The 14,954-nt window shown below is 43.0% G+C and overlaps 1 protein-coding gene and 1 non-coding gene across 2 annotated transcripts; both read left to right on the plus strand.

The window, feature by feature from the left end:
* The first annotated feature begins 822 nt into the window (after positions 1 to 822).
* Positions 823 to 5,087, plus strand: rps12 (ribosomal protein S12). Its single transcript, XM_038962546.1, has 6 exons — positions 823 to 902; positions 1,027 to 1,075; positions 1,614 to 1,730; positions 2,570 to 2,672; positions 3,050 to 3,151; positions 4,954 to 5,087. The coding sequence occupies exons 2-6, from the start codon at positions 1,062 to 1,064 to the stop codon at positions 5,014 to 5,016; spliced, it is 399 nt and encodes a 132-aa protein (XP_038818474.1). The 5' UTR covers positions 823 to 902; positions 1,027 to 1,061; the 3' UTR covers positions 5,017 to 5,087.
* Positions 1,381 to 1,458, plus strand: LOC120019780. The gene has a single exon (XR_005472389.1). It is a non-coding gene; the product is annotated as a small nucleolar RNA SNORD101 (small nucleolar RNA).
* Positions 5,088 to 14,954: the final 9,867 nt, after the last annotated feature.

The following is a 14,954-nucleotide window of genomic DNA, read 5'->3' on the forward strand; positions in this document are numbered from 1 at the left end:
AGCAGAGGAACTCAATTCATCACCCCATATAATCAGATTTACTTCCCAGCTAACAATTCTAGGGAGCGAGAACGTTTTTCTAATGTTTCAGTGTCCAGTTTTCCGTTAGTTATTCAATCTGTTAGCAAAAACCTTCCGATAACCTTTTTAGCATGTTTTGTTGTTAGTTAGGAGAACATTCCCTTCATGTCAAACAGAACATACCCAGAACGTGGTTGCCATGTTCTCATAATATTCAATATTAATGTTCTAGACACGTTTCATGGGAACGTTGCAAGAACATTCATGTTTCCTGTAGGTTAGGAGAATATTCCATCAACATCAAAACAACGATACACAACACTCATACACACAGTGGCATGCCATGAATTTGTTCTTAACTGACTTGCCTAGTTAAATAATGGTAAAAAAATTAAAACATCAAATAAAATGTCAGAGTTTATGTAATATTTGGCATGGCCCATTGACTTCCACTTTCAAAGTACAGCAAATTTTGAAGAAAATATGAAAATGTGCATACAACAATATGCATGTGATGCATCCTACAATCACAGAAAGCTACAGCCATAAACGGTATGCAATCCAACCACTATAATGCATTTTAGTTTAGGCTCCATTTAGCGGCAATAGATGTAATTAAAAACACGTCAGTCGACCGACATATTAAAATAACGCAAATAAACATTTAATGTCTTGTATGAACTGTGTAATTTTAAATATGTTCAACGAATTGTATATTTTCGATTTTACAACGGAAATTCTACAAACTTCTGTTTTCTGAGCCGTTACTATTAGACAGGCAGAGTCATGACTACCTACTTCTCGGGTCCTCCTTCTGCCCTTAAATGAATGTCGCTGACGACATTACGTTCTCTTTTACCCACTGCCAGAGAGGAGTTTGGGTGGGTTTCTACATCTCAGCAAATAATCTGTCGGATTTATCAAACATCGTTTGTTGAAAATTCACCACAATCACCTTATCATCATGAATAGTAACGTTTCTTTCATGTTTGATAAATATTGCAGAACTTTAGGTCCACCCCATCCATCGATAATCTACAATGGCCGAGGAAGGGTAAGCGTGACTGTTGTACTCTAGCTCCTGAACCAAGGCTAGCTAGCCAACAAATGTGAACTTTTCAACGTTTAATTGTGTGTCAAGTGGTGCTGTGTTAAAAAAATATAATTTCCACGCTTCTACTTGCACTTCTAATAGTCTTGACAACACTATGGCATATCCCGTACCTGGAGTCCCCCAAGCTAACGTTATCTAGCTAGCTGTATGGCTAGTTAATGCATGTGTTTTAGTCCGGTGGCTGCAACCAAGTAACTATGTGAATATAGCTGCAATGCTAACGGAGTAGCTAGATAGTTCCCGGCGCTTGTGTGATGATTTACTTTCTTTAGTCGGATACCCCTTCACTCTAAATTATGAGTGAGATCCCCTATCTGACACGCCGGGAGATTGCGCACATTCAACCCGGTGGACTAGCGTCTTTACCGGTCAGTTGTAGCCAACTAACTCTTGTACCCCCTCTCCCATCCCACGCGTCTCCCCATTTCCTCTCCCGTCTTTCCCCTATCTCCCACCTCGTCGTCCTTGTCCCCCTCAGCATCGCTGCCGGAGGTGTGATGGATGTCAACACCGCTCTACCTGAGGTGCTCAAGACCGCCCTCATCCACGACGGTCTGGCCCGCGGTATCCGTGAGGCCGCCAAGGCGCTGGACAAGTGAGTCTGAACATTTCCGGTCATTGTATGTGTCCTAAATGGCACCCCTTTCATTCCATGTGTAATGGCTGTCACACAGTACACTAATTTTGTGTAGAGCTTTATGTAGGGAATAGTGTCATTTGGGACAGACACGAAATGTATTGTATTTTTCATTGCTGTGTTCTATTAGTTAGCAAAGTGTGGCGAAGTATGGCTGATTGTTACTCAAAATCTGAACTAAGGCAACCAAACTATCTGTCCCAAATGGTACCCTATTCCCTAGCTACTGCCCTACTTTTGAAAGGAGTGTTCTATATACTAGGTAGTAGGGTGTCATTTGGGAGGTAAACACTAGTGATGGGGGGGGGGGGTGTAGATGCGGTTACATTTTAGGATATTTTCGGCGCTGTATCGTTTTGACAATATCGTAACGTTTGTGCTGTAGTCGGCTGTACCAGCACCAGAACTTTTCTTTCATAGCTTGTTGCTTTCTTTTAGAAATAGGGAGCCAATTTGTTTTCAGCACTTATTTCCATGACTGATCAAAATGTGTTGTCATGGCTCCTGTCGCTCTGCAATATGTCTGGAACATCAAATCGTAATAGAATCACAATACGTAATATATCGGCACCTAGATATCGTGAGGTCCCTGGTAATTCCCAGCCCTCGCACACTAAAGTAGTTACCTAGTTATATTCCGTATGTTGCCTAGTTATATTCCGTATGTTGCCTAGTTATATTCCGTATGTTGCCTAGTTATATTCCGTATGTTGCCTAGTGATATATTCCGTATGTTGCCTAGTGATATATTCCGTATGTTACCTGAGCCTCGCTCTCCCGTCCTCTCCTGTGTCCAGGCGCCAGGCCCACCTCTGCGTTCTTGCTGCCAACTGTGACGAGCCCATGTACGTCAAGCTGGTGGAAGCCCTCTGCGCTGAGCATCAGATTAACCTCATCAAGGTATAAATGGTGTGTGGGAGGAGACATGTACAGGTTACACCAATGGGAAAGCAGAAACCGGTGCATCTTTACAAGTTGAGAGAAAGTAGGCTGTTTTGACCTGTGGGAACCACTGAAAAGTAAAGTGTTGCTATGTGATGGTGTTGAACGAGGGTGGAGGTTATTCTGCTCCCTATCCTCTAGTGCACTACTTTTGACCAGAGCCCCTATGGACCCTGGTCAACACTTAGTGCACTATATAGGTTTCTGTTTGAGACACAACCACTTAAGTCTTGCTACTAGGATGTAGCACAGCTCTTCACCTGTATTGAATCCTTCCATTCTTTTCTCCTGTCTTCACCTCTCTCTCCTCCTCCTGCCTCTTCCCTGTCCACCAGGTCGACGACAACAAGAAGCTTGGCGAGTGGGTCGGTTTGTGTAAAATCGACCGCGAGGGCAAACCCCGTAAGGTGGTGGGCTGCAGCTGTGTTGTAATCAAGGTATATAAAAAAACAAACCCCACTGGCCTGTACATCTTCTGGAAACGCCTGGGAGAACTGTATTTATGGAGGGCTTGGAATGTTCCTCGTGGTGTACAGAGTTATGAGGGTTGAATGTGCCAGTCAAGTGCAGGTGCTGTGCTGTCAGTGCCATGCAGCTGTTTGTCCTATACATCTGGCCAGAGTGTGTCTGCCAGATTACGAGCCCCTACACCTCACTGTCGTGTCTGGGGTCCCAATAAATGGCTACATTGACCATTTTATTAGTTACTTCACCATACTGACCACAATGCTTGACTTTATCCACATTTTGTTACATTACAGCCTTATTCTAAAATGTATTAAATTATTTTTTCCCCCATCAATCTACACACAATACCCCATAATAACAAAGCAAAGGCAGATTTTTGCAAATGTATTAAAATATCACATTTACATAAGTATTCAGACCCTTTACTCAGTACTTCATTGAAGCACCTTTGGGTGCACCTTCTTGGGTATGATGCTACAAGCTTGTCACTCCTGTATTTGGGGAGTTTCTCCCATTCTTCTCTGCAGATCCTCTTAAGCTCTGTCAGGTTGGATGCAAGTCAGGGCTCTGCCTGGGCCACTTAAGGACATTCAGAGACTTGTCCCGACGCTTAGGGTCATTGTCCTGTTGGAAGGTGAACCTTCGCCCCAGTTTTAGGTCCTGAGCGCTCTGGAGCAGGTTTTCATCAAGGATCTCTCTGTACTTTGCTCCGTTCATCTTTCCCTCGATCCTGACTAGTCTCCCTGCCGCTGAAAAACATCCCCACAGCATGATGCTTCACCGTAGGGATGGTGCCAGGTTTCCTCCAGGCGTGAAGCTTGGCATTCAGGCCAAAGAGTTCAATCTTGGTTTCATCAGAGAATCTTGTTTCTCATGGTCTGAGAGTCTTTAGGTGCCTTTTGGTAAACTCCAAGATGGCTGTCATGTGCCTTTTACTGAGTGGCTTCCGTCTGGCCACTCTACCATAAAGGCCTGATTGGTGGAGTGCTGTAGAGATGGTTGTCCTTCTGGAAGGTTCTCCTATCTTCACAGATGAGCTCTGTTAGAAGGACCATCAGGTTCTTGGTCACCTCCCTGACCAAGACCCTTCTCCCCCGATTACTCAGTTTGGCTGGGCAGCCAGCTCTAGGAAGAGTCTTGGTGTTTCCAAACTTCTTCCATTTAAGAATGATGGAGGCCACTGTGTTCTTGGGGACCTTCAATGCTGCAGACATTTTTGGTTAACCTTCCCCAGATCTGTCCCTCGAAACAATCCTGACCCGGAGCTCTACAAACAATTCCTTCGAACTCATGGCTTGGTTTTTGCTCTGACATGCACTGTCAACTGTGGGACCTTATATAGACAGGTGTGTGCCTTTCCAAATCATGTCCAATCAATTGAATATACCACATGTGGATTCCAATCAAGTTGTAGAAACATCTCATGGATGATCAATAGAAACAGGATGCACCTGAGCTCAATTTTGAGTCTCCTAGCAAAGGGTCTGATTACTTCTGTTTTAATTTTTATTTTATTTAAATTTGTTAATTTCTCAACCTATTTTTGCTTTGTCATTACGGGGTATTGTTTGTAGATAGATGAGAAATCTATTTTTACAATAGGGATGTAACAATACATAATGTGTCAAGTGGGCTGAATACTTTTGGAATGCAGTGCATGTACCTCCTAATGGGACCCTATTCCCTATATAGAGAATAGTGTCATTTAGAACTGAACTGTCTTGTAGCTAGCCCCTGTATCACACTTCATTTATAAATCCTCCCTCCCTAGGACTATGGCAAGGAGTCTCAAGCCAAGGATGTGATTGAGGAGTACTTCAAGGCCAAGAAATAGTGTCGTTTTCAATAAACGCTTGTGGAAATACCTTTTCTTTCTGGAGTTTTATTAAAGGAAAGGTTCATCCATTTATGTCTTGAGTGTTTTATCGATTTTCCCTGGGTCGTTTTAATGTGTATCTAATCAAAGACATCTTATCATATACATGTCAGATTTCAATACTATCCGATGTCATAACTCGAATGAGCCATTAATCATATTTTTTTTGCGGTGTTCTTACATTGAATGTGTAATTTAACGTAAGGTCCAGCACGTTTTGTCTTTTTAGTCCAGGGTGCATAACATGGTTCCGTTACCAGAGATATTACAGAACGGAGATGGGAATGTATGACGCCTCAACCAGCAGACTGTCGACCAATCGCGTGTATGTCGTTATGCTGCATCGCGTGGTTGCTAAGCTAATTGTCATGTCTTGTCAACGTCGGTGTATGTAAAGAGGACACCACACACCAAACGCGATCACGACACGCAGGTTAAAATATCAAAACAAACTCTGAACCAATGGCATTAATTTGGGGACAGGTCGAAAAGCATTAAACATGTATGGTAATTTAGCTAGTTAGCTTGCACTTGCTAGCTAACGTTCATTTGTCCTATTTAGCTAGCTTGCTGTTGCTAGCTAATTTGTCCTGGGATATAAACATTGAGTTATTTTACCTGAAATGCACAAGGATCTCTACTCCGACAATTAATCCACACATAAAACAGCCAACCTAATCGTTTCTAGTCATTCTACTCTTTCCAGGCTTTTTCATCGTTTAAATTATATGGTGATCGCATCTAAACTTTCATAGTATTACCACGACAACTGGCAAAACATTTTGTCTTTCAATCACCCACGTGGGTATAACCAATGAGATGGCACGTGGGTACCTGCTTCTATAAACCAATGAGGAGATGACTTTCAGCGTGATCTGCGTCAGAAATAGGAACGACTTCTATTTTAGCCCTTGGCGTCGCGCGAAAGCAGTGTGGGTGCAATAATTGAATAACATGGATTTCTAAATTTATTTTGCGACGCTCAGGCACGCGACGTGTCCAGTCTGGTCAGCATGTAAGTGACCACACCTGTTCTTCCCCCTCTAAAAGACCGAAAAGGTTTATCTTGTGAATATTGGTAGCCCAGTAGGAAGTTACCATGAAAGGAAATTAATCCGAAAATGGATTAGCTTACAGAAACAGTTTGTGGACCTGCCCTCTTCGATCTATATCTGTCACCCCCACTCCGCCTCTCAGGGAGATGGCTAGGGGTTCGATGGCTATATCAAACAGGAGAGGACTCAGCGGACAGCCCTGACAATTTCCTCTATGCAGGGAGAAGTACTGTGAGAGAGGGTGCTGTTAGTATGAACAGATGCTTGAGGAGCTGAATACAGGACCTTTATCCAAGAGACCAAATTAGTGTCAAAATCTACATCTTTCAGTGCCGTAGGAAGCAATTCAATACGGGCAACAACAAAGCCTTCTGGGAATCCAGAGAGATCATGGCTTCTGGAATAGGGGAAGAGTTTGGGTAAAGATTTTTTTTTGGCATAACCACAGCTAATCGGACAGCCAGAGCCTTAGTAAGTATCTTTATAGTCACAGCAAAACGAGGACTGATATTACAGTGTGTGACATGGTTGGAGTGACTCCTGTTTGAGTGCCTCAGTATAGATGTTGCGTAATAAAAGGTGTCATCTTATAATCTTTTGTAAAACTGAATTGGGTAACTATCGGGACCCGGTGCCTTAGCGCTTTTCATAGAGTTTTTTTAATTTATTGGTCCATCTGCTACAAGAGAGGTGCTTCTGAAGATCCGATTGGTTTTCCGGATCAAGTGCAGGAATCAAGGGTGGTAAAAAAACAATGTCGTGTAAGGTCCCCGTATATCTTTTTTTTTTTTTTTTTAATTGATCATTAATCAACTTTTTGTCTGAGGTGGTCTCACTTGCTGAGGTTGTGATTCCAGGTATTAGGGCCAGATGTTGACGATTGCCTCAATTGATGGCGTGTAAAGTTTACTGGCCCGTTCTCCATATTCATTGTGGTTTGGTCTGGATTTGAAGTGGCGGTGCTCTGCTAAACCGGTTTGAAAGAGTCAAATTCAGTCTGTAATGTGATTCTCTCCTTATTATGTGATTCTCTCCTTATTATGTGATTCTCTGTGTGATTCTCTGTGTGATTCTCTGTGTGATTCTCTCCTTATTATGTGATTCTCTCCTTATTATGTGATTCTCTGTGTGATTCTCTCCTTATGTGATTCTCTCCTTATTATGTGATTCTCTGTGTGATTCTCTGTGTGATTCTCTCATTATGTGATTCTCTGTGTGATTCTCTCATTATGTGATTCTCTGTGTGATTCTCTCCTTATTATGTGATTCTCTGTGTGATTCTCTTCTTATTATGTGATTCTCTCCTTATTATGTGATTCTCTGTGATTCTCTCCTTATTATGTGATTCTCTGTGTGATTCTCTCCTTATTATGTGATTCTCTGTGTGATTCTCTCATTATGTGATTCTCTGTGTGATTCTCTCATTATGTGATTCTCTGTGTGATTCTCTCATGTGATTCTCTCCTTATTATGTGATTCTCTGTGTGATTCTCTCCTTATTATGTGATTCTCTCCTTATTATGTGATTCTCTGTGTGATTCTCTGTGTGATTCTCTCCTTATTGAGTGATTCTCTCCTTATTATGTGATTCTCTGTGTGATTCTCTCCTTATGTGATTCTCTCCTTATTATGTGATTCTCTGTGTGATTCTCTCCTTATGTGATTCTCTCCTTATTATGTGATTCTCTGTGATTCTCTCCTTATGTGATTCTCTCCTTATTATGTGATTCTCTGTGATTCTCTCCTTATGTGATTCTCTCCTTATTATGTGATTCTCTGTGTGATTCTCTCCTTATTATGTGATTCTCTGTGTGATTCTCTCCTTATTATGTGATTCTCTGTGTGATTCTCTCCTTATGTGATTCTCTCCTTATTATGTGATTCTCTCCTTATTATGTGATTCTCTCCTTATTATGTGATTCTTTGTGTGATTCTCTCCTTATTATGTGATTCTCTGTGTGATTCTCTCCTTATGTGATTCTCTGTGTGATTCTCTCCTTATGTGATTCTCTGTGTGATTCTCTCCTTATGTGATTCTCTGTGTGATTCTCTCCTTATTATGTGATTCTCTGTGTGATTCTCTCCTTATTATGTGATTCTCTGTGTGATTCTCTCCTTATTGTGTGATTCTCTCCTTATTATGTGATTCTCTGTGTGATTCTCTCCTTATTATGTGATTCTCTCCTTATTATGTGATTCTCTGTGTGATTCTCTGTGTGATTCTCTCCTTATTATCTGCAGATGGCGAGGTTGAGTGCCTCTCATCAATGTCGTTTTATAAGATTCGTAAATTCTGTAAGACGCTCTGACCTCTTAATCACGCGGCATTATATGATATGATCTGGGCCACGTACAGTAGGTTTTCAGCTTTCATCGCTTCCCATAGGGTGCACGTACTTGCCTCTGTTAGCCGATTGACCTCGAGGATAAAATCTATTTGGGATGATGTATAAAGTGTTAAATTCTTCATCTGAGAAGAGACGTGGATTGAGTCGCCAAGTGCATTGTGGGAGAACGTTATCAGGAAAACACAACTCCATTACCCCTGGGATGTGTTCTGAGATGACCTCATGATAACACCATTACCCCTGGGATGTGTTCTGAGATGACCTCATGATAACACCATTACCCCTGGGATGTGGTCTGAGATGACCTCATGATAACACCATTACCCCTGGGATGTGGTCTGAGATGACCTCATAAATAAGTGGACTTTAGAATCGGGAGAATCTTGTCTAGGAGGAAAAGATGAATTCTGGAATACGCCTGATGGACTGGGGGAAAATACAGAATATTGTTTAGATGTAGGATTTTTAAATCTCCAGGGGTCTGTCGGGGCGACAGGGTAGCCTAGTAGAGCGTTGGGCTAGTAACCGAAAGGTTGCAAGTTCAAATCCCCGAGCTGACAAGGTAAAAATCTGTCGTTCTGCCCCTGAACAAGGCAGTTAACCCTCTGTTCCTAGGCCGTCATTGAAAATGAGAATTTGTTCTTAACTGACATGCCTAGTTAAATAAAGGTTAAATAACAATATTACACCATATGCCTGGTTAAAATAATGATTAACACGTGTTGATTTAGAAAGGGAGCCTGATCGAGCTTTAGAGCGGTCTAATGTGGGGTGCAGGGCAGTTAACATCCCTGCTAGTATAAATTAGTGAGTGTTCAGATCTGGGAGGAGCGGAGAAACTCTCAGGATAAAACTGGTCGTTGTTCCAATTAGGAGCGTAAATACTGGCGAATACAAATGGGATGTTATATAGTTTGCCCTGCACGAAAACAAAACTGACATTTTTTTGTCCGATATCACCTTTGAAACTACGAAACGGAACATCTCTCTGAATCTAAATAGAAAACTCGCTGCATTTTAGCACGAAACTTGGAATGGAAAATCTGTGAGAATCCTCCCCGTTTGAGTCTAGAATGATCTTCATTCAGAGATGTTTCCTTCCTGTTAAACAGCCACCACTAACATTGAGTGGCTGCTGCCGACATACTGACTCAACTCCAGCTCACTTTAATAATGGAAATTGATCAAAAATGTATCACTAGCCACTTTAAACTATGCCACTTTATGTTTACATACCCCACATTACTCATCTCATATGTATATACTGTACTCTATACCATCTACTGCATCTTGCCTATGCCGTTCTGTACCATCACTCATTCATATATCTTTATGTACATATTCTTTATCCCTTTACACTTGTGTGTATAAGGTAGTAGTTGTGGAATTGTTAGGTTAGATTACTCGTTGGTTATTACTGCATTGTCGGAACTAGAAGCACAGGCATTTCGCTACACTCGCATTAACATCTGCTAATCATGTGTATGTGACAAATACAATTTGATTTGAGATACACTATATCCACCTTATAAGTTCTGTAAATGGGCATATACCCCTACTACAGTTGACTGGGTGACCTACTATAGTGGACTGGGTGACCTACTATAGTTGACTGGGTGACCTACTACAGTGGACTGGGTGACCTACTACAGTGGACCGGGTGACCTACTACAGTGGACCGGGTGACCTACTATAGTTGACTGGGTGACCTACTATAGTTGACTGGGTGACCTACTATAGTGGACTGGGTGACCTACTACAGTGGACCGGGTGACCTACTATAGTGGACCGGGTGACCTACTACAGTGGACCGGGTGACCTACTACAGTGGACCGGGTGACCTACTACAGTGGACCGGGTGACCTACTACAGTGGACCGGGTGACCTACTACAGTGGACCGGGTGACCTACTACAGTGGACCGGGTGACCTACTACAGTGGACTGGGTGACCTACTACAGTGGACCGGGTGACCTACTACAGTGGACCGGGTGACCTACTACAGTGGACCGGGTGACCTACTACAGTGGACCGGGTGACCTACTACAGTGGACCGGGTGACCTACTATAGTGGACCGGGTGACCTACTACAGTGGACCGGGTGACCTACTATAGTTGACTGGGTGACCTACTATAGTTGACTGGGTGACCTACTATAGTGGACTGGGTGACCTACTATAGTGGACTGGGTGACCTACTATAGTGGACTGGGTGACCTACTATAGTGGACTGGGTGACCTACTATAGTGGACTGGGTGACCTACTATAGTGGACCGGGTGACCTACTACAGTGGACCGGGTGACCTACTACAGTGGACCGGGTGACCTACTACAGTGGACCGGGTGACCTACTACAGTGGACCGGGTGACCTACTACAGTGGACCGGGTGACCTACTACAGTGGACCGGGTGACCTACCACAGTGGACCGGGTGACCTACCACAGTGGACCGGGTGACCTACCACAGTGGACCGGGTGACCTACCACAGTGGACCGGGTGACCTACCACAGTGGACCGGGTGACCTACCACAGTGGACCGGGTGACCTACTACAGTGGACCGGGTGACCTACCACAGTGGACCGGGTGACCTACCACAGTGGACCGGGTGACCTACCACAGTGGACCGGGTGACCTACCACAGTGGACCGGGTGACCTACCACAGTGGACCGGGTGACCTACTACAGTTGACTCGGTGGTTCAAACGGCGCGTGTTCCAACTGACAAATGGAGTTGCTGCCCTGACTCGCCTATTTGGCAATGCCATAGTTAAGATTAAGGCTATTCAAAACCTTAGAAAAACTCTGCAAGGGGGACAGGGAGGTGGAGGGGAAGAAAACAACAGAAGAAAAACAAGAAAAGTAACATCCATTCACACAGAGGACTATATAATAAGACCCCTGGTCTCACCCTGAACCAGAGGACTATACAATGAGACCCCTGGTCTCACCCTGAACCAGAGGACTATATAATAAGACCCCTGGTCTCTCCCTGAACCAGAGGACTATATAATAAGACCCCTGGTCTCACCCTGAACCAGAGGACTATACAATGAGACCCCTGGTCTCACCCTGAACCAGAGGACTATACAATGAGACCCCTGGTCTCACCCTGAACCAGAGGACTATACAATGAGACCCCTGGTCTCTCTCTGAACCAGAGGACTATACAATAAGACCCCTGGTCTCTCCCTGAACCAGAGGACTATACAATAAGACCCCTGGCCTCTCTCTGAACCAGAGGACTATACAATAAGACCCCTGGTCTCTACCTGAACCAGAGGACTATACAATAAGACCCCTGGTCTCTCTCTGAACTAGAGGACTATACAATAAGACCCCTGGTCTCTCTCTGAACTAGAGGACTATACAATAAGACCCCTGGTCTCTCTGAACCAGAGGACTATACAATAAGACCCCTGGTCTCTCTCTGAACCAGAGGACTATACAATAAGACCCCTGGTCTCTCCCTGAACCAGAGGACTATACAATAAGACCCCTGGTCTCTCTCTGAACCAGAGGACTATACAATAAGACCCCTGGCCTCTCCCTGAACCAGAGGCTGTATTAACCCCTAGTACAGTGCCTTACAAAAGTAATCATCATTTCTATGTTGTACAATAGTAAATATTTTCTTTAACTCTATATTTTTTCAACTGCATTGTTGGTTAAGGGCTTGTAAGTAAGCATTTCACGGTAAGGTCTACTACACCTGTTGTATTTGGGGGATGTGACAAATAAAATAGGATTTGATTTATGAAGGTCAATAAATCATTCCCTTAACTTGAGTCCCCTCTAGTGGATGTAGTTGGTATGACATGCACTGACGTACATTTTTATAAACGTCTCCATGGCAATGAGGCGTTAGGCTGCTACAGGCTATACCGAGCTACATAATACCGAGCTACATAATACCGGAGGGGAAATACGAGCGTGAACTAAAAATAGATATCCTACGATCTCCAATGATAGCTTTAGATTTATAACCCCAAACTATGGTGGAGAAAAATTATAATTTGCTATGGCTGTGTTGCGTTTGTACCATGGATTAACGACATGGGTTAGCTACATGGTAAACTCAAACGGAAGCAAAAAACGAGCATTAAAACCTAAACAGGGAAACCCTTTGCTGTAAGTTATAGATTAGCTAATGGTTACCTGAAAAAATGTAGAGCTTAACAAAATAGTGGGTAACACTTTACTTGACACCCGGTCATAACCATGTCATAATATGTCATGACAGCGTCAGAACACTGTCATGACCCCATACAGTACCAGTCAAAAGTTTGGACACCTACTCATTCAAGGGGTTTTCTTTATTTTTACTATTTTCTATGTTGTACAATAATAGTGAAGACATCAAAACTATGAAATAACACATATGGAATCATGTAGTAACCCCAAAAAATCTAAATATATGTTATATTTGAGATTCTTCAACGTAACCGCCCTTTGCCTTGATGACAGCTTTGCACACTCTTGGCATTCTCCCAACCAGCTTCACCTGGAATGCTTTTCCAACAGTCTTGAAGGAGTTCCCACATATGTTTTGTATTGAAGTCAATGTACCCAGAGGAGGACGGACGCTAGCTATCCTCTGGCTACACCATGGTGCTACCCTATAAGGTGCTGTTGAGGCTACTGTAGACCATTGTAAAACAGTTTGTTTTAATCAATTATTTGGTGACCTGAATACATTTAGTATAGTTTTATCTAAAAAGTATAACTTTTTAAATGTTTGCTTGGTAACAGCAGAGAATCCCCACGCACCAAGCATCAACCATTACTGGTGACATCACCAAGCATCAACCATTACTAGTGACATCACCAAGCATTACTAGTGACATCACCAAGCATCAACCATTACTGGTGACATCACCAAGCATTCACCATTACTGGTGACATCACCAAGCATCAACCATTACTAGTGACATCACCAAGCATTACTAGTGACATCACCAAGCATCAACCATTACTGGTGACATCACCAAGCATTACTAGTGACATCACCAAGCATCAACCATTACTGGTGACTGCACCAAGCATCAACAGGTGACTGGGGACTACCGTAATCTTCATAATAATGTGACAGGTGACTGGGGACTACCGTAAACTTCATAATAATGTGACAGGTGACTGGCGACTACCGTAATCTTCATAATAATGTGACAGGTAACTGGGGACTACCGTAATCTTCATAATAATGTGACAGGTAACTGGGGACTACCGTAAACTTCATAATAATGTGACAGGTAACTGGGGACTACCGTAAACTTCATAATAATGTGACAGGTAACTGGGGACTACCGTAAACTTCATAATAATGTGACAGGTAACTGGGGACTACTGTAATCTTCATAATAATGTGACAGGTGACTACCGTAAACTTCATAATAATGTGGCAGGTGACTGGGGACTACCCTAAACTTCATAATAATGTGGCAGGTGACTGGGGACTACCGTAAACTTCATAATAATGTGACAGGTGACTACCGTAATCTTCATAATAATGTGACAGGTGACTGGGGACTACCGTAAACTTTATAATAATGTGGCAGGTGACTGGGGACTACCGTAAACTTCATAATAATGTGACCGGTGACTGGGGACTACCGTAAACTTCATAATAATGTGACAGGTGACTACCGTAATCTTCATAATAATGTGACAGGTGACTGGGGACTACCGTAAACTTTATAATAATGTGGCAGGTGACTGGGGACTACCGTAAACTTTATAATAATGTGGCAGGTGACTGGGGACTACCGTAATCTTCATAATAATATGACAGGTGACTGGGGACTACCGTAAACTTTATAATAATGTGGCAGGTGACTGGGGACTACCGTAAACTTTATAATAATGTGGCAGGTGACTGGGGACTACCGTAATCTTCATAATAATGTGACAGGTGACTGGGGACTACCGTAAACTTTATAATAATGTGGCAGGTGACTGGGGACTACCGTAAACTTCATAATAATGTGACAGGTGACTGGGGACTACCGTAAACTTCATAATAATGTGACAGGTGAAATGAAGTACGTAACAGGGATTTTGAGTCCAGGGGAATGTTTTTGCCTCCTGTTTTGAAGCCACGCCTCGCGAGTCATTTGATTCGCTGAAATGAAATACAAATACTTTACCCAGTTAGGTCACTCCCATAGAACTCTATGGTCACTCCCACTAAGGCTCTATGGTCACTCCCACTAAGGCTCTATGGTCACTCCCACTAAGGCTCTATGGTCACTCCCACTAAGGCTCTATGGTCACTCCCACTAAGGCTCTATGGTCACTCCCACTAAGGCTCTATGGTCACTCCCACTAAGGCTCTATGGTCACTCCCACTAAGGCTCTATGGTCACTCCCACTAAGGCCTACTTAGAATGGTCTGAAACATGGTTAACTATCGGATTGGTTTATTTGATAGTGTGTATTTAGTTTGATCTGTACTTCTGGATGTATTGATCCTACATTCATCTGTAGGAAACAGCA

This window comes from Salvelinus namaycush, chromosome 24, assembly GCF_016432855.1.
Source record: "Salvelinus namaycush isolate Seneca chromosome 24, SaNama_1.0, whole genome shotgun sequence".
Lineage (NCBI taxonomy): Eukaryota > Metazoa > Chordata > Actinopteri > Salmoniformes > Salmonidae > Salvelinus > Salvelinus namaycush.